The following is an 18,893-nucleotide window of genomic DNA, read 5'->3' as shown; positions in this document are numbered from 1 at the left end:
GGTTATAGACTTGGGGAAGAAAAACCCCGGAGACAGAGTGCCATTTTAATCACATCATGTTAAAGGTACATACTATAAACATGATTTATGACTATTGATGTTGACCTTGATCACCAGCCTGAAGTGTAGTGTTTATTATATTTCTCTACCGTAAAGGTTTCTCCCCCTTTTCATAATCCTCTTTGGAAGGAAGTTTCTACGTGCAGCCCACTCTCTGCTGTGTATAGCCAATAGCTATGTTCTTTCTTCTTTAGGATGGAGGATTGTATAATTTGTTTGGAATTCTTCTGTCTGGGAGATTTGTCTCTTTTCCCCTACGTATTAATTAATCTATATGGACTCATGGATATTTATTTCATATTCTGGGTTGTAATCCAATGCTACTTTATTTTTTGCTCAAATTGTTTACAGTTTTGGCCATTGGGACCTCTTTCAGTTGGCTGTTGTGCCCCTTTGACCTACTCTCATCTCTGGGTATTTTTGTTTGTCTCTTTGGGGGATCATGTTCTTTCCTTCTTTCTGGAACTACCTGGTGCTCCGGGCTCATCTTGAATAGTTCCTTAATAATAGAATCAGCCATTTCTCTAAAGAGGCAGAATTTTGTTGTTGTTGTTTTTATAGAAGAGGGAGAACTACATACAGTAAAGAAAAATGGGATGCCCCTCCCTCTTTCTTAAAATTTGAACTTGTTATATTTAGTTTTTTAACTTCAAAGGGCCTCTTCCCTTTTTAGCCCAAGGCTGATGATTTGACCTCATTTTTATTTTCATGTTATAAACTTGGACTTTTGTACTTAACTCAGGATTTTCATGCAGTTTGGAGCATTTTGGTTTCAACACATCCATGATCGGGGATTTTTCATCTTCTGTAATTGAAGCCCATTCGAGAAAGCAATTCAGGGAGTTTTGACTTAACATTTGAAGGATTAAGACTAGTCTGTCTTTCTTTGTTCTTTTAAATGGAGTGCATCATACATTTTTATAAATAATGAAAAGGTTCTTTCACCATCCCATTTGAAATCCTGCTGTCTGTGCCTACCTTTGTCTGTGAGATTGCCTTAGGACACCTGATTTTAAAAAAATGATAATTTTTATAACATAATGAGGAAGTTCTTTCTAGTTTTTTTTCTTAAATCTTTTTGCATATCCCAGGAACAGTATCAATGTGACAGCTTGAGAACTACTTGAAATAAGACTATTGATTTTTCTTATTTGCTTGGTTCCCAGAGTTTTCTGAATTTTGGAACATTTAGAACCAGAGTCATTGTCCCATAATTCAGTATCTGAGAGTGATATGGAGCTGTATTGTGGTGGAATGTTTGTCTGAGAAACTGCCATACGCTATTTAGGAATCATGGTGGTTCTTTGTGCTACTTTTTCTGCAACTTGCTATGGATTAGTAATCAGGAAGGCTTTGAGCGTAGAATAAATGCCATACTGACTTCCAGGGGAGACAAGATTAGAAAAGGAAAGACTATCAGATCTTATTAGAAAACTAAACTGATTAGAAAAGAGTATCAGATCCCATTACCTGAATATCTTTATATACAGAAACAGCCTACCATAAATATTATGTATAGACATAGCTGAAGTAGTTAATTCTTTTTTTATTAATAACATCATTAGTAAAGCCTAACTGTACTATACATTTTATACTGCTTCATTCTTTCCAAAAATGAAATGCCTTCATGGATATCACCTTAATGAAAGTAGGTCTAGAGGAGCAGTAATATGGATAATAGTGCTTTCCTCTCTTACCAGATGGCTCTGTGAGGCACAAAAATACCTAGTTCATATATCAAATAATCAGTAACAGCAGTTTCAGTCATTCATGTAAACTTACATTCAATGTTGTTGAATGCCTCTTTTGGCAGTGTAGACTTTGCTACAGAGAAAAGGGCCGTTGGGTTATCCAAATTATTAGCTCCTTGCTATTGACATCTTACTGAGTATTTACCATGAACCAGGCTCTGAATCTCTTAAACTGATGCTCTGTCCAGGTGGAATGAATGAATGAGCTAATGTCCTGCATTTTGATGCTTGTCTGCTCTTCTTTAGAGTCATCTCAAATCCTTTTCTAGTTCATCTTTACCTTAACACAATCTGGACTGTGATCACTGCATTTATTACAATTAGATATTTTTTCACTCGAATATAGAAACCCAAAATAATAGCAACTTGTACAGAATAGAAGTATTTTTTTTGTTTTGTTTTTGCATCCCCAGTACCTAAGTCAGGGCTTGACACTTATTACTTGAAATAATAAATGCATTACCTTGCCCGATTAAACTTCACTGGTATGGTGATAACAAAGCAGGATTTCTTAAAGCTTAGTCCGTGGACCACCTGTGGTAGAATAACTTGCTTGTAAAATGTAGATTGCCATGCCTCATGCCAAGGGATATAATTTGAAAGGTGTAGGATAGGGTCTAGAAATTTTCATGTCTTATAAATTCCTCTGGGTTATCTAAGAACCACTGGGAAGGAAAAGAAAGGAGAGAAAGAAACTGATTTGCAGTCTTACAACCTTCTAATAAATTCTCATAAAGTAGTGGCAGGGGCTCTGTTTCCAGTCCTGGCTCCTGAACTCCTGGTAGGACCTTTTGCTTCTAGGAGTGCTCTCTAGAATTAAGGCCAAGATTAGGAAACGGCTTAAAAGTTGATTCTTCACTCGTGTAAAATCAGATTTGAGGCAGGTAGTGAAGTGCTGGAATGGAGGAAGATTCACGAAGTCATCAGCAACCTAGGCTCCTTTACTGATGCCCTTGTTCTTATGATCCAAGGTGGCTGCTAGAATTTCATTCAATGAGTCTATCAATTCTTACTTGCAGACGGCAGGAAGGAGAAAGGAAAGAAGTAGAAGACAAATCCCCCTTTATTTTAAGGAGACTTTCCAGATATTACATAGAAACTACATACATCTAAGAACTTAGCCTTATGGACCACATTTGGCCACAAGGTTATTTTTTTCTTACCTGGCCCAGTAAAATGAACCAAAAAACCCCTCAGGATTCTATTACTAAAGAAGAGGCCATTACTGGTTTTCACCGTAATTGTTCATTCTAAATCTGCCCAAATAAACATCCTGAATTCCGCTGACCTCTTGGCAAGTGATTTTGCCAATTCTCAAAATCAGCCATCATCACCATCCTATCTGTTTATGCCCACTCCTGTGTCTCCTTCTCATAATTAGTGGGAAAAGTGCTAAAATTAAAATTATAGACAGATATGATGTCATTTTACCTTTTAGTTAATATCAATTAGATTTCTATTTTTAAAATTGTGGATTGTCATATCCTGTAATCTGTTTTTTACAGCAGTTGTTTTAAAAATGTTCCATATTTCACTCTAATTCTCCCCTCATACTTTATTTTACCTTGTTTTAAGTAAGGGTAGGTGCAGGCTGGGCACAGTGGCTCACGCCTGTAATTCCAGCACTATGGGAGGCCGAGGTGGGTGGATCACCTGAGGTTAGGAGTTCAAGACCAGCCTGGCCAACATGATGAAACCCCGTCTCTACTAAAAATACAAAAATTAGCCAGTTGTGGTGGCGGGCACTTGTAATTCCAACTACTGGGGAGGCTGAGGCTGGAGAATCACTTGAACCTGGGAGGCGGAGGTTGCAGTGAGCGAAGATGGTGCCACTGTATTCCAGCCTGGGAGACAGAGCGAGACTCCATCTCAAATAATAAATAAATAGGGGCAGTTGCAGTGGCTCATGCCTGCAATCCCAGCACTTTGGGTGGTGGAGGATCGCTTGATGCTGGGAGTTGGAGACTGCTGCTTACAAAAAATAAAAATATTAGCTAGGCATGGTGGTGTGCACCTATAGTCCCAGTTACTCAGGAGGTGGAGGCGGGAGGATCACCTGTGCCCAGGAGTTTGAGGCTACAGTGAGCTATGATTGTACCCCTGCACTCTGGCCTGGGTGGCAGAGTGAGACCCTATCTCTTTAAAAAAAAAAAAAAAAAAAAAAGACATTCTCAGTTTTGAGGCACATGACGTGCCTTCATGTGCCTCAGTCTCAGTCCCTTTTTTTTTCAGTAGGAGATATGCCTTACAGGTGGTGGTGGTGGGGTTGGGGGACATGCCATTTCTCTTGACTGCTGTTCAGAGCAGTGCCTGAACAAGGCGTGCTCTGAAAATAACCTGTTGAAAGAACAAATGGATAATTTCCCTTCTTCCTCCCCTCCCTTATTTAGGATATAAGATTCTTTCTATATTTAAAATATTTTATCCTTGTTCCATTTTTTTTTCCATTTCTCACAGTTAACTTTTTATATTTTAAGGAAAGGTGACTATTCTTCCTTCTTAATCAACTCCTGACTGTTCACTAATCCCTTGGTCACTTCACTATCTTGAGTCTCCCTCTATGAATTTTCAGATTTTCTTTGAGATCCCCCTCCCCTTGGCCTCTTGTTCAATCTCCTTGACATTTCTGTAGCATGCTGTGTTATCAGCTGCATGTTCTTGGAAATACCTTCTTATCCTTCTGCCTTTATGGGTTTTCCTTCTGTATTTTCTCTGTTGACCTCCTTCGGCTGTGTTATGGTAGGAAAACACAGTGTCTTTGCTTTCATCTTTATTCTTTTCTCTCTTTGCCCTCCCATGCTTTGTGCAGTACCTCAGTGGCTTGCCTCCTCTTTTACCTTCAGCTATGATCTCTATATGGATTCCCAAATTACATAAATTGTGTTTACTACTCATTACTGCATCACTCTTTTTGTAGATGTTGAGATGCCTCAACTTAAATTCCTGTGTTATCTTAAACATTATGTTTAAAATTACTGATGTTAGTATTAATGTCCTACGATCAACTCATTAGGGCATTGCTTCTGAAACTGGTCACTGGAGTAACCCTAATGAATAAAGAGAGCAGCTTCTTGTGAACTGTTTTTCTTGTCTAGAAAGCCCCTTCCTTTATTCTTTGCACCTTCTTTCTCTTTGTAAGATCAAGTTCAAAAATCTACATTTCACAAAACTTTCTGGGATGACACCAGACTTGATTGGCTTCCTAGCCTTTGAACTCCCGCTATACTCATGTGTCGATTTATCTGGCACTCCTCCTGTGCTTCTCTTATATTGTATTTTGAATAAATCATCTTTATTGTAAGTGTCTCATCTCACAGCTTGTAATCTTATCCCTGTTTGTACTCCCAGTGCCTGGTATACAATTGGCACTTAATAATATTTGCTATGGATGATGGCATACCCTTTTTATTTATTTATTGTGTTCCATTTCTAACAGTGAGATTGCTTAAAAAATGATTTTTCTTAAACATTTTATTTTTCACAAATGAAATGGAGGGTGCTTGGACTGAACCGAATGACAGATTTTCAATACCTGATTGTACTTTGCTTTGCACTATTTTAAGTACATTATAAAAGATGTGGAATGATTGTCTCAAAAGTAACTTTTCTTCATCTTTGTCTTTGGCGTGTCATTAAAAACCTGGAATAAGAGAACCGTGAGAAGACCTAGTAAGATTTGTGAAAGCACACAGGATTTTGCTTTGGAAAGTCCAAAATCGGGTAAGGGTGGAAGGAAAGAAAGAGAGAAAAAGAATATGGATGAATGTGAAAATACACACCCACTAGACCCCATACCGTTTGGTAAATAAGGTCGGGGTGATATAAAACCAGCTAGGTAGAAGGTAGTTGTGTCAAAGTAGTGGATATATTGGAAGGATGAGAATTCATATCAAGAACATTTGTACTCCTCGCCCCCTACAAAAAGTTTACCCAGTTGTTTCTATGATACATTGCTCAACAATATGGTAAAGTGACAGATATACTAAGTAGGACCTGTTAATGTTTGATGCCTTTTAAGATTAAGGTATGGGAAATTCGCTGTGATTGAACTTTGGCTCTGTGTATACTGAAAATCTGGACTAGTAGGGTATGATTTTAGGCTCATATAAGGGGAACAAAAGACTCAGTTCACTTATGTATTTTATTTTGCTTTCTTTTTTTCTCTAGGCAATTTGAAGTACTGCCTTGTAATTCTTAATCAGCCTTTGGACAACTATTTTCGTCATCTTTGGAACAAAGGTAATCTTAATTAGCATTTCTATTTCTTTGCTTGCTTTCTTAATTTGAGACTGACCAACATGACTATTAAGTACCCTGAAACCTGACTAAAAAGTGGAATTCATAATATGGTGATTCAATTATTAATGATTGGAATAATTTATTGTTGCTTCTCTGTTAAACTGTTTAAAAGTGATTTCCAAAGCATGGACCCCCAAGGACGGAATACCGTACCATATTTCAGAACTACAGTGCGGATATTACGCCTGAATCCTCAACAAGTATTTGTTCAAGTGTAAATTAATTTTGGCACCAGTGATAGCAGAAAAGCATCCACATGCCTCATTTGTTGCAGCATCCAATAATAAGATATCTTCAGGGTGATCAGATTTGCAAAACCAAAAATGAAGATGATGCTAATATGTAAGAACCTCTTGGGGTGCTGAAAAATAGAGTTAAAAATGGGATAGTGTCACAGAATGGATACTGTTGGAAGGTTTTGTGTAAGAAACAGGCTTTATTAACTGTTTGTTTACGTTATTCTTTAACTTTTATAGGATTACCTCTAGGTTGGAAAATAATGTTCAATATCATTTGCTGTTTTGAATTTTTTTTTTTCCTCCAAAGGAGCATTTTTGTTGAGTTGTCAGTGGAAGTTTTAGACCAAGGTAGATAGGCAGAAGCACTTGATTCTTGACGCATTGATGCATATTTTTGCTATTCCTGATTACCTCTTATCATCACAGAACTCTAGTATTCTCAACATTATGTTTATATTTCTTAGAATGCAAACCTCACATGTGAATAAGCTCACATCTGTAGTTGAGATAGTTGTGATAGTAGAGGGAATAAATCATCACAAGTGATTTTTGTGTAAAGAACTTTGTCTAATATGATTACAGTGGAAACTCTTGGTGTTCTAAATTGAACTATGTTTAAGTTAGTCAGCTTAAAATTTCACATTATAGGCCGGGCGCGGTGGCTCACGCCTGTAATCCCAGCACTTTGGGAGGCCGAGGCGGGCGGATCACAAGGTCAGGAGATCGAGACCATGGTGAAACCCCGTTTCTACTAAAAATACAAAAAAAATTAGCCGGGCGAGGTGGCGGGCGCCTGTAGTCCCAGCTACTCAGGAGGCTGAGGCAGGAGAATGGCGTGAACCCGGGAGGCGGAGCTTGCAGTGAGCCGAGATTGCGCCACTGCACTCCAGCCTGGGCGACAGAGCGAGACTCTGTCTCAAAAAAAAAAAAAAAAAAAAAAAAAATTTCACATTATAGTTGTACAAACATTTCTCTCAAATTAACACCCCAGTAATTAGGTAGTTATTTGAATGGCTGTAATGTCTTTTGTCACCGTGTCTCTAGTACCTAGTGCAGTATCTGTCACATAATTGCTATTAATGACAATAAATGAAAGAATGAATTTAGTATGGCTTATATTGCTGGAAAATACTAAAACTGGTCAGGCACATCCTTTCTATTTGAATTTGTTGTATCAGATTATATAGTGTTTGGGGAGAGTGTGAGTGACTGTTTTATTGCAAACATTAGAAATAGACAACCATTGATCCAAACCGTTGGAGACATTGAATATTCAAAGCTACATCTAAAGAAGTCTGTTATGTTTGAGGGATTTGAGAGTCTTAATTTTGCACATAGTGTGAATGATGTAGATTTTTGAGCCAAACGAAGTTCCTCAGTTCATTAGTTTTTCTATAAGGATCAGTCTGTACATGAAAAAAACTAAAGGTGTCTGAAGTATCAGATATACTGAAATGGCTAGTTAATTCTCATTTCCAAAATAACTTGTCTTTTTTAGGTTATTGAGATGTTAGGTTCTTTCACATATATGCTAGGATAATCCTTGATGTTCTGGAGCCTTTAACCATTGTAAAAAGCAGGCCTATTGATAAATACTAAAGAGTAGGTTTTTTGTGATTCTCTTAACAGAAGCTGTGCTTTTTTATGTTTGTAGTGACCCCTTTTGTGTTTCTTTTCTTCTGAGTAAAGGCAACAAAATAGGGAAGTATTGTGCTTGAGTTGTTAATCTTAACATTGGAAAGGCTTAGGAAATGTATAGGGCAGCATTGAGAATTTGGGAGAGATGACAGTATTATGGGTTGGGGTATTAGCAAGTATGAAGTGGCTTGAGGGTGCTGTCCGCATTACCTTTTAACCCATGTGCTCAACATTTTCTGCAACTTCTGTTCTATGATACAAAGATTTGTGAAGAGCTGAAATCAAGGGATGAAGACTGGGCTGTTAAAATGGGTGAAAACTTCAAAATGCAGAGGAATCTGAAGAGTGTTGCATAGTATATAAGACTCCTGCATAAAACTGGCAATTTCACTTTATCTCAATAACTTCTGTTAAGTAGGTGTTTCCTGAGATTCATTTCAGGGGAAAGACTATGTTGAAAGCTTATCTTAAAGTTTTTTCCTGCAATGATTAGGTGATATTTTTACCAGCGGTGAATCCGTAAGGGTCTGCAGCAACCCGATCCTTGCCTGCTCAGGAAAAGAATTCAGCTGAGGGGCAGAAGTAGGTTTAAGGTAAAGGGAGAGACTGAGGCAAGTTTTAGAGCCAGAGTGAGAGTTTATTAAAAAGTTTCAGAACGGGAGCAAAAGGAAGCAAAGTACACCTGGAAGAGGGCCAAGTGAGTGACTTGAGAGATCCGAGTGCCCTGTTTGGACCTTGATTTGAGGTTTTATACATTGTCATAGTTCGGGGTTTGTGTTTCTTCTCCCCTGATTCTTCCTTTAGGGTGGGCTGTCTGCATGCACAGTAGCCCAGTGGCCCAGTGGCCTGCCAGCACGTGGGAGGGGCCTCGTGCTCCTTGTGTTTACTAAAGTTGTGTGCATGCTCTTTTGAGCCGCTTTTCCCTTACCAGTCAAGTGTTCCTAGAGGAAGGTCATATACCAGTTAAACTCCACCATTTTGCCTCTTAGTGTGCATGTGAGCCCACTCGCCCAACTTCCAGAGACCTTGTAAGGAAGCAGCTGATTACCAGCTCCAGATGTTTTCTATCTATTGGGGGATTGCCTCTCCCTGGTGCCGGCTGCCACCAATTATTTTAGAGAAACAGTTTAACAACTGCCCGACCATCACCCATGGTCCCCTGACATTCCTGGGGAGGGGCCTTCTCCTGCCGTGCTCATGTCTGCCTAACTACCTACTCTAACAATAGAAGTTATGAGATTTAGCTTAAATGCCTAAGGAGGGAGTTCAAGGGAGATTAAAATTATGGAGGTTTTAATGTGTTTTCTCTTTTATACATCATGAAGTTTGGTGATTTTCTTGGTTAGAAGTCTTGGAGCATATCTCTCTACCTGTTTCAGCATTTTCTACTTTTGGTTTGATGATAAAATAAGCACTTAGGTAGGTAGATAGGTAAATAGAAAGATGGGTAGATAGAAGTAGAGTGAATATCTAACTTTTCTGTTAATACCAGAGGTTATTGCTATTTGTGACTTGCTATTGGTCTTACATTTACTAACTTTATTTTTTTGAGGTGGAGTCTTGCTCTGTCGCCAAGGCTGGAGTGCAGTGGCACAATCTTGGCTCACTGCAACCACTGCCTGCCGGGTTCAAGTGATTCTCCGGCCTCAGCCTCCTGAGTAACTGAGATTACAGGTGCACGCCACCATGCCCGGCTAATTTTTGTATTTTTTAGTAGAGATGGGGTTTCACCATGTTGGTCAGGCTGGTCTTGAACTTCTGACCTCGTGAGCCGCCCGCCTCAGCCTCCCAAAGTGCTGGGATTACTGACTTGAGCCCCCGTGCCCAGCTACTAACATGTTTTAAAAAATTTTTTTGAGTCAGGCTTTCTTATTTCAGGAAGTGTCTTTCTCTTCCCGAAATATGTGATAAGTGCAAAAGCAGAGATATGTATGTTAGAAGGGCTCTGCATATGTCTTGTAGGTTAGTTATTCTCGATTGGGGTCACAATGCTAACAGTGTTCTCAAATTAGTAGTGTAGATCTCTGTGCTACAAAACATCATGAAAAACAGACATACTGGAATAAGGTTATATTGAGTGACTGTGTATGAGGTTTCTAGGAGTTCAGCACATATCCTCATTGTTAGCATGTATTCACAGCCTTTCCCCACTTTTTCCACATGATTTACAGAACAGTGGTGATCATGTTAATTAGATTACGATTAGATGATCAGATTCTTTTGCTGTCATCCTTAAGATCACACCAGGGTATGGGCAGCATACTTATTTTCATTGAAATTGAAACTGAAGTCATAAAATATTTGACATATCAGACAGGTCTTACAGATTTAAGAGAGGCACAAGTAACATTAGTGAATTAAAGTATAAGCAAGGTCTTTGGTTTTATAGCATTAGTTATGTTCCATTTGTTATCGACTGACATTAGTTGAGACCCTTCTGTGTCAGGCATTGGGCTGGTTGCTAGGGACATGATAGTGGCTAGAATTGAGAGTTGGAGTATGTAGGTGCAGCCTGTTCCTGTGACTGCATGTCTGAGGCTCTGTCTAAGCCACAAGTGGTTAGAATGAACTAGCCATGCCCCTGCTTCTTAAGAATTGATATTATTGTAATAGTTGGTTAATTGACTCTACTTTGTTCATTTCCATATGCTTTTCTTTAAAACAAAAACACTCTACCTAAATAGTTTTTAATAGACTAAATAGACTTGCCGCAGTAATTATGCTAATTTTGTGCTAGTGATTAGTATTGGCATTAGATTTGTTTTAAATGAGGTAGAAATCTGCTATAAAGCACCTTACTTCACTTGTAGTTTTTTTGTAACAAACTCTTTCCTTCTTAAATTATGTACCCTAGGCTTTCTGTAAGCGTCTTTTCACTTGATTATTTTAAGTTAAATACAACCAACTTTATATTATATAAAGTTTTATGTCCTGTAAACTTTATATTAAAGTTTTCCTTTGTCTTTCCTTTTTCATTCTAATTTCTTTATTTAGTGGAACCTATTTATCTCACTTTCGGTGTCTTACGTGTTTTTTTCTCGTTAAAATAGAGAAATCAGATACCTGTCACTTTTACGTGTAGATTGGTTGAATAGTTACACTTTAATATGCTTGTATCAGTTGCTATTTTAATCCTGTTTTATCTACTGTATGCATTATTCCTGTTAGAGGAATTTTAAGGGAAACATGTTTTTTGATGATAACTTTGAAATTTTGAAATCACCTTAAGGTGATTTCTTTAAGCTGACCCTGGAAGGGCCAGTCCCCACAAGAATGCATATCCAATATAGTTTTTTCCTTTGGCCTCATCTCCATGACTACCTCTTCCTGTGTATTTAATGATTCATCTAAATAGAGCTGCCATTTACTTTTTTTCTGCGTAAAATAGACTTTTACTTATTTATATTGCAGACTTTCACCCATCCTTTAAGGTCCAACTCAAATGCCACCTCTTCTGAAAGCTTCCTTAGCTTCCCCAGGTAGAGATAGATTTTCTCAAATGTCACCTTGTCTTTCCTTGAGAATGAACTTCTTGAAAATGGATACAAAGTACTTAGCTGATGGTGTTTTCTTAGTTCTTATGAGACTGGCCTGGTAGCTATTGTGGGTCACCCTGACAATTGGGGAATGTCACTGCCTGTCTTTGATGCAGCCAAAGACAGGTCCTGGAAATCCTCTTACGCTGATGTGGACCAGTTAGCAGGGCTGCAGGCACATGCTTCTGCCTCCTCTGTTTCCCCAGATTCCTCTTCGGTCTTCAGTCTCAGTTGGGTCCGTTTTGTAATTCTGCTGAACTTGAGCTTTGTCACTCACATTTTTTTTTCTCTGCTCTATGACTCCTCTGTACTTATTTGATACTTCCTGGTACACCCAATCAGAATTGATATTTCATTAATCTCTCCTTTCGTTATAGTGCATGTGCAAAAATGTATTTTTTTTTTTTTTGGCTTTTTGGTTTCATGCCTTTGACAGTTAAGATGCCAGTAAATATATTATTTGAATATATCTTCTTTGTCTATTAAGATATTATGGTAGGGTGCATCTTTTAATTATAGAAGGATATATAAGTTAGCAGTACCCTTGTCTTCTGACATTATTGTCTAAAGAGATTAGTCATATATTGGGTCCTTTTTGTTAAATAACTTGTTTATGAGAACTGTAGATTAACTTTATTTATTTATTTATTTATTTATTTATTTATTTTTGAGACAGGGTCTCACTCTGTGACCTAGGCTGGAGTATAGTGGCATGATCACAGCTCACTGCAGTCTTGACCTCATCAGCTCAAGCAGTCCTCCCACCTCAGCCTCCTGAGTAGCTAGGACTACAGGCATGTATCACATACCCAGCTAATTTTTTTTTTTTTTTTTGTAGAGGTGGGGTCTCCTCTGTTGTCCAGACTGGTCTTGAACTCCTGGTCTCAAGTGATCCTCCTGCCTTAGCTTCCCAGAGTGCTGACATGATAGGAATGAGCCACTGTGCCCAGCTGTTAACCTTAATATCAAATAAATATAAATCTTTAGTTTTTCCTTAGATTTTCATCTTTAATTATAGAACCATGTGTGCATTTTTAAAAGTTAAAACCTCACGGTTTGGTATAAAAAATGTCAGTCCCCATTAACTATATATATAATTTTTTTTTTTGAGATGGAGTTTTGCTCTTGTTGCCCAGGCTGGAGTGCAATGGCACAGTCTCGGCTCACTGCAACCTCCACCTCTTGGGTTCAAGTGGTTCTCCCACCTCAGTAGCTGGGATTACAGGCACCTGCCACCACGCCCAGCTAATTTTTGTATTTTTAGTAGAGACAGGGTTTCACTGTGTAGGCCAGGCTGGTCTCAAACTCCTGACTTCAAGTGATCTGCCCACCTTGGCCTCGCAAAGTGCTGGGATTACCGGTGTGAGCCACCGTGCCCAGACCTATTAACTGTTATTTCTGTCATTATCTTTGTTTTATGCTTTTAATTTTTCTTTTTCATTATTTCTCATGAAATGATTTTTAAATGTAATTTCTGACAGGGTAATAAGTGAAATACTACTACTAACTAGAAAAATGCCCCTGAATTGGTGATTGTAAGACCATGTGACCATGTGTGCTTCATGGCAGTTAGTATAAACATTTCAACTGCCTATTTTACTTTATTCTTTATGCCATTTAGATCTCTGTCCAACTGGTATGTCAATTTTTAATGTATCCAGAAAATCACTGCCAAGTTTATATGGCTACTGAAGTTTTCTTTTTTAACATTGAACATTTTATGTATGTTTTTTCAGTGTTTGCTCCATGTTTAATTCACTTGCGTGTACATACACACACAGATACACAAACACAGACAGACACACACCATTTTATCTTTTGTCTGCTTCAGTGAAGTGGGCCTGGTGTGTGGATAATTTGAGGAGTTTAAGCACATTGCTAATAATTATCCTTGCTAGAGAGGCTAAGTAGTATCTTTTGTGATGCTGTACCCTCAGTGAAATAAATGAAAATTAAAAAAAACACCAAAGAATTCTATTTCTTTCTTTTTTTTTTTTGAGACACAGTATCGCTCTGTCGCCCAGGCTGGAGTGCAGTGGCCGGATCTCAGCTCACTGCAAGCTCCGCCTCCCGGGTTCACGCCATTCTCCTGCCTCAGCCTCCCGAGTAGCTGGGACTACAGGCGCCCGCCACCTCGCCTGGCTAGTTTTTTGTATTTTTTAGTGGAGACGGGGTTTCACCGTGTTAGCCAGGATGGTCTCGATCTCCTGACCTCGTGATCCACCCATCTCGGCCTCCCAAAGTGCTAGGATTACAGGCTTGAGCCACTGTGCCCGGCCAAAGAATTCTATTTCTATACTAACCAGGTGGTGGGCTATTACATAAAACTAGAAAGTATAAGTAGAACTTCAAAACAGACAATTTACTAGAGATGAAGTCAACATTGTGCATTTCTTTTCTTATAGTTGTTGGTGTCCAGTTCTTTAGATGGTGTGGTATCATTCTCCCAATCAAAATGCTTGGGTCTGAAATTCCCTTTCCTGAAACATAGACATCTTCATTTTTAACAAATACTTACTTTCCCAGTAAAATATTTGTTATGGAGAAATTAAGGTCTTTTCTCCTTGGTGGTGTTTTTTTTTTTTTTCCTCTCACTTGTAATATACATTTAATCAGTTAGTTTTAAAGACACCTGAAAACATAGACTTGGGAAAGCAGTCAGAGAAACGTGGTGGGGTTCACCTTCGTTTTTTTCCCACATTGCATAGTGTATAGTAATATATGGAAACAGATATTTTTGCCCTGCTCTACTATAAGCTCTACCTAATGTTATATGTTAGGTAGATATTATTGTTCCTCCTATGTATATTTAAATTGTCATTCAATGTTGCTTCTCTTTTGTAATAATTTGTTCCAAGATTGATTCCTTCTAGAATCTTATTTTTAAGATAATACTTTTAATTGAATATAGGTGAATTAAAGAACATTTGAATATAGGTGAATTAAAGAACATTTGCGGCCGGGCGCGGTGGCTCAAGCCTGTAATCCCAGCACTTTGGGAGGCCGAGACGGGCGGATCACGAGGTCAGGAGATCGAGACCATCCTGGCTAACACGGTGAAACCCCGTCTCTACTAAAAATACAAAAAACTAGCCGGGCGAGGTGGCGGGCGCCTGTAGTCCCAGCTACTCCGGAGGCTGAGGCAGGAGAATGGCGTAAACCCGGGAGGCGGAGCTTGCAGTGAGCTGAGATCTGGCCACTGCACTCCAGCCCGGGCTACAGAGCAAGACTCCGTCTCAAAAAAAAAAAAAAAAAAAAGGAACATTTGCACTGAGCATTTGTGTATGATTATAGATTAAAAAATAACTTGAACTTTTTTAGTAGTCCTAGTTCTTCGGGGCAGCTGAGGCTTTTGAGTTTTCAGTTTTACAGTGATAGCTGCTTTGGGGTCTATGGAAAGAAACGTCCATGGCACAGAAAAGATCACGAGGGGATATAACATGCTCTCTTCCCATCAGGCTACCTGACTTCAAACTATACTAAAAGGCTACAGTAACCAAAACAGCATGGTACTGGTACCAAAACAGAGATACAGACCAATGGAACAGAACAGAGCCCTCAGAAATAATACCACACATCTACAACCATCTGATCTTTGACAAACCTGACAAAAACAAGAAATGGGGAAAGGATTCCCTATTTAATAAATAGTGCTGGGAAAACTGGCTACCCATATGTACAAAGCTGAAACTGGATCCCTTCCTTACACCTTATACAAAAATTAATTCAAGATGGGTTAAAGACTTAAATGTTACACCTAAAACCATAAAAGCCCTAGAAGAAAACCTGGGCAATACCACTCAGGACATAGGCATGGGCAAGTACTTCATGACTAAAACAGGAGCAAAAGCCAAAATTGACAAATGGGATCTAATTAAACTAAAGAGCTTCTGCATAGCAAAAGAAACGACCATCAGAGTGAACAGGCAACCTACAGAATGGGAGAAAATTTTTACAATCTACCCATCTGACAAAGGGTAAACATCCAGAATTTACAAAGAACTTAAACAAATTTGGAAGAAAAAAATCAACCCCATCAAAAAGTGGGCAAAGGATATGAACAGACACTTCTCAAAAGAAGACATTTATGCAGTCAACAGAGACATGAAAAAATGCTCATCATCACTGGCCATCAGAGAAATGCAAATCAAAACCACAGTGAGACACCGTCTCACACCAGTTAGAATGGCAATCATTAAAAAGTCAGGAAACAACAGGTGCTGGAGAGGATGTGGAGAAATAGGAACACTTTTACACTGTTGGTGGGACTGTAAACTGGTTCAGCCATTGTGGAAGACAGTGTGGGGATTCCTCAAGGATCTACAACTAGAAATACCATTTGACCCAGTGATCCCATTACTGGTTATATACCCAAAGGATTATAAATCATGCTGCTATAAAGACACATGCACATGTGTGTTTATTGTGGCACTATTCACAATAGCGAAGACTTGGAACCAACCAAAATGTTCATCAATGACAGACTGGATGAAGAAAATGTGGCACATATACACCATGGAATACTATGCAGCCATAAAAAAGGATGAGTTCATGTCCTTTGTAGGGACATGGATGAAGCTAGAAACCATCATTCTGAGCAAACTATTGCAAGGACAGAAAACCAAACACTGCATGTTCTCACTCATAAGTGGGAATTAAACAATGAGAACACTTGGACACAGGAAGGGGAGCATCACACACCGGGGCCTGTTGTGGGGTGAGAGGAGTGGGGAGGGATAGCATTAGGAGAAGCTCCTAAAGTAAATGACGAGTTAATGGGTGCAGCACACCAACATGGCACATGTATACATATGTAACAAACCTCCACACTGTGCACATGTACCCTAGAACTTAAAGTATAATAAAAAAAGAAACATGCTCTCCTCCAATTCACTGGGAGACAGACATTTGAAAGCCTGGTCTATGTTCTTTCTATGTTTAGAGTTTACAGGTGATGTTTGGACAAATTGAATGGGAGAAACCATGGGCTGAAACACTTGTTTATGCTGGTAGAAGAGGAACTGTGGGGGGAAGAAATATTCTGTTTTTGAACATGTTCAAAAGAGCTGAACAGTGTGCACTTTTTGGCATATCTAGTGGCAGAATCTCTATGGAAGTAAAATAGTCATACCTTTAGGTAAGGCTTCTTTGTTATCTAACTAGTTGTCACGAATGTAGCTTTTAGGGATTTGCTCGTTACCAGTACATGAACAGGCAGACTGCCATGTACATTTTTATCATTTAAATGCATCCAGGCAGAGATGCAGGAGGTCACTTCACCTGGAAAATCCTGGACTTTAAAAGGATATCTGAATTTCAGTTAGGATGATCTGGGAGGCATCTGTTCTAGGATTGGGTAGCTTTAGTCATTAGAATTGGAATTCTGTAATAGTTCAGCTATTATAGTTGTATTAAAGTACCAAATTGACATTATTTGTGTCCATTTCTGTGTTTAGTGTTTCATAGAACTTATGCTTTGAGCACATTTAAGTGAACATTGAGCCAAAGATCTGATGAGCAATTTGCATACTTGGTTCAGGTCCATTGAACAAAACAGTTATGTACAAGCTGTAGTTTCTGTAAAAAAGGCTGGCAGAAAAGATGTATCTGAGTCACACAGAAATATTTGGGAGACTGCAGAAAGATTATTTAAATGTATAAGACATTTTAATATATTGGTGGTACAGAAGAAAATACTTATTTCTTTATATGAGGCCAGAGGTAAATTCTATTCCCATCCCCCAAGTGATGGCCCATTTCTATTGAAATCAATATTTAATCATTCTACGTATTGTCCTACAAATATTGTGAGATTTAAAAAAATCTCTGTGCTACCTTCTTTCCCAGGATTCACTCAGATGAGATGGAATGACTTAATCTTTGTGTTTAGTGCCACTTCTGGTCATATTCCTCTACCACAATTAAATGCTATCTCTTCTTTTTTGTACCTCATCCACAAGCTTCTTACCATTAACTACCACCATGTTTTCCGGTAAATTACTGTCTTAGAATTTCTCTCTCAAATATATTAATTCATTAGTTAATTCATTCAGCATTTGACTAATGACTGTTATGAACCTACTACATTTAACAGTAGCCAACACACAGATAGTACTTATCATGTGCCAAGTAGTGCTCGAAGAGCTTTGCATGATTAACTCACTTAATCCTTTGTCACCCTTGTGAAATCAATACTGTTATCATACTAATTCTACAGATGAGTAGACTGAGGCGCTGTAAGATTGAATGGCCAATTTTCATTCACACTTCTAGTAAATGGAAAAGCTGGGAATTAAACTCAAGCAGATAATTCAAACAGTGTAAATATTTGTGTAGTGTGTGCCAGGCATATGTATGTTTGGTGACTTGAATGTTAGTGTTAAGGCTTATGTGATTATGCCCTCAGCTCATAGACAAGGAGGGAGGCAGAGTTTTTCTGTGAAGAGCCAGATAGTAGATATTTTCGGCCCTGCAGGCTGTGTGGTCTCTGTCACGACTCTTCAACTCTGCTGTTATAGTGCAAAATCAGCTGTACGAAATCCCACCAGGGCTGCCGTACAAGAGCTCCTGAAGGAAGCACTAAATATGGAAAGGAAAAGCCGATACCAGCCACTGCAAAAACATACCAAAATATAAAGACTATCGACACTATGAAGAAACTGCATCAAGTAATGGGCAAAATAACCAGCTAGCATCATAATGACAGGATCAGATTCACACATAACCATATTAACCTTAAGTGTAAATAGGCTAAATGACCCAAGTAAAAGGCACAGACTGGCAAATTGGATAAAGAGTCAAGACCCATCAGTGTTCTGTATTCAGGAGACCCATCGCACTTGCAGAGACACATATAGGCTGAAAATAGAGGGATGGAGAATATTTACCAAGCAAATGGAAAGCAAAACAAACAAACAAACAAAAAAACAGGGGTTGCATTCCTAGTCTCTGATAAAACAGACCTTAAACCAACAAAGATCAAAATAGACAAAGGAGGGCATTACATAATGGTAAACGGATCAACATAACAAGAAGAGCTAACTATCCTAAATATATATGCACCCAATACAGGAGCACCCAGATTTATAAAGCCTATTCTTAGAGACCTACAAAGAGACTTAGAGTCCCACACAATAATAGTGGGAGACTTTAACACCCCACTCTCAATATTAGATCAACGAGACAGAAAATTAACAAGCATATTCAGGACTTGAACTCAATTCTGGACCAAGCAGACCTAATAGACATTTACAGAACCCTCCATCTCAAATCAACAGAATATACATTCTTCTCAGCACCACATCATACTTAAAAATTGACCATATAATTGGAAGTAAAACACTCCTCAGCAAATGCAGAAGAATGGAAAT

At 38.6% G+C, this 18,893-nt stretch overlaps 1 protein-coding gene across 5 annotated transcripts in view; it reads left to right on the top strand.

The window, feature by feature from the left end:
• TPK1 (thiamin pyrophosphokinase 1) overlaps nucleotides 1–18,893 on the top strand; it is a 390,760-nt gene that overhangs the window by 69,425 nt on the left and 302,442 nt on the right. For all 5 annotated transcript variants that reach the window (XM_077997626.1, XM_015135162.3, XM_077997625.1 and 2 more), the window contains one exon: nucleotides 5,979–6,050. Coding sequence is in view for 1 of the 5 variants with exons in the window: in XM_015135162.3 (XP_014990648.1) it covers nucleotides 5,979–6,050 (72 nt within the window). In the remaining 4 variants the exon portion in view is untranslated. The remainder of the gene's footprint in view (nucleotides 1–5,978; nucleotides 6,051–18,893) is intronic.

Source organism: Macaca mulatta, chromosome 3 (assembly GCF_049350105.2).
Source record: "Macaca mulatta isolate MMU2019108-1 chromosome 3, T2T-MMU8v2.0, whole genome shotgun sequence".
Taxonomy (NCBI): Eukaryota; Metazoa; Chordata; class Mammalia; order Primates; family Cercopithecidae; genus Macaca; species Macaca mulatta.
Note: the sequence above shows the minus strand (reverse complement) of the source record. Positions and strands in the feature narration are given on the sequence as shown.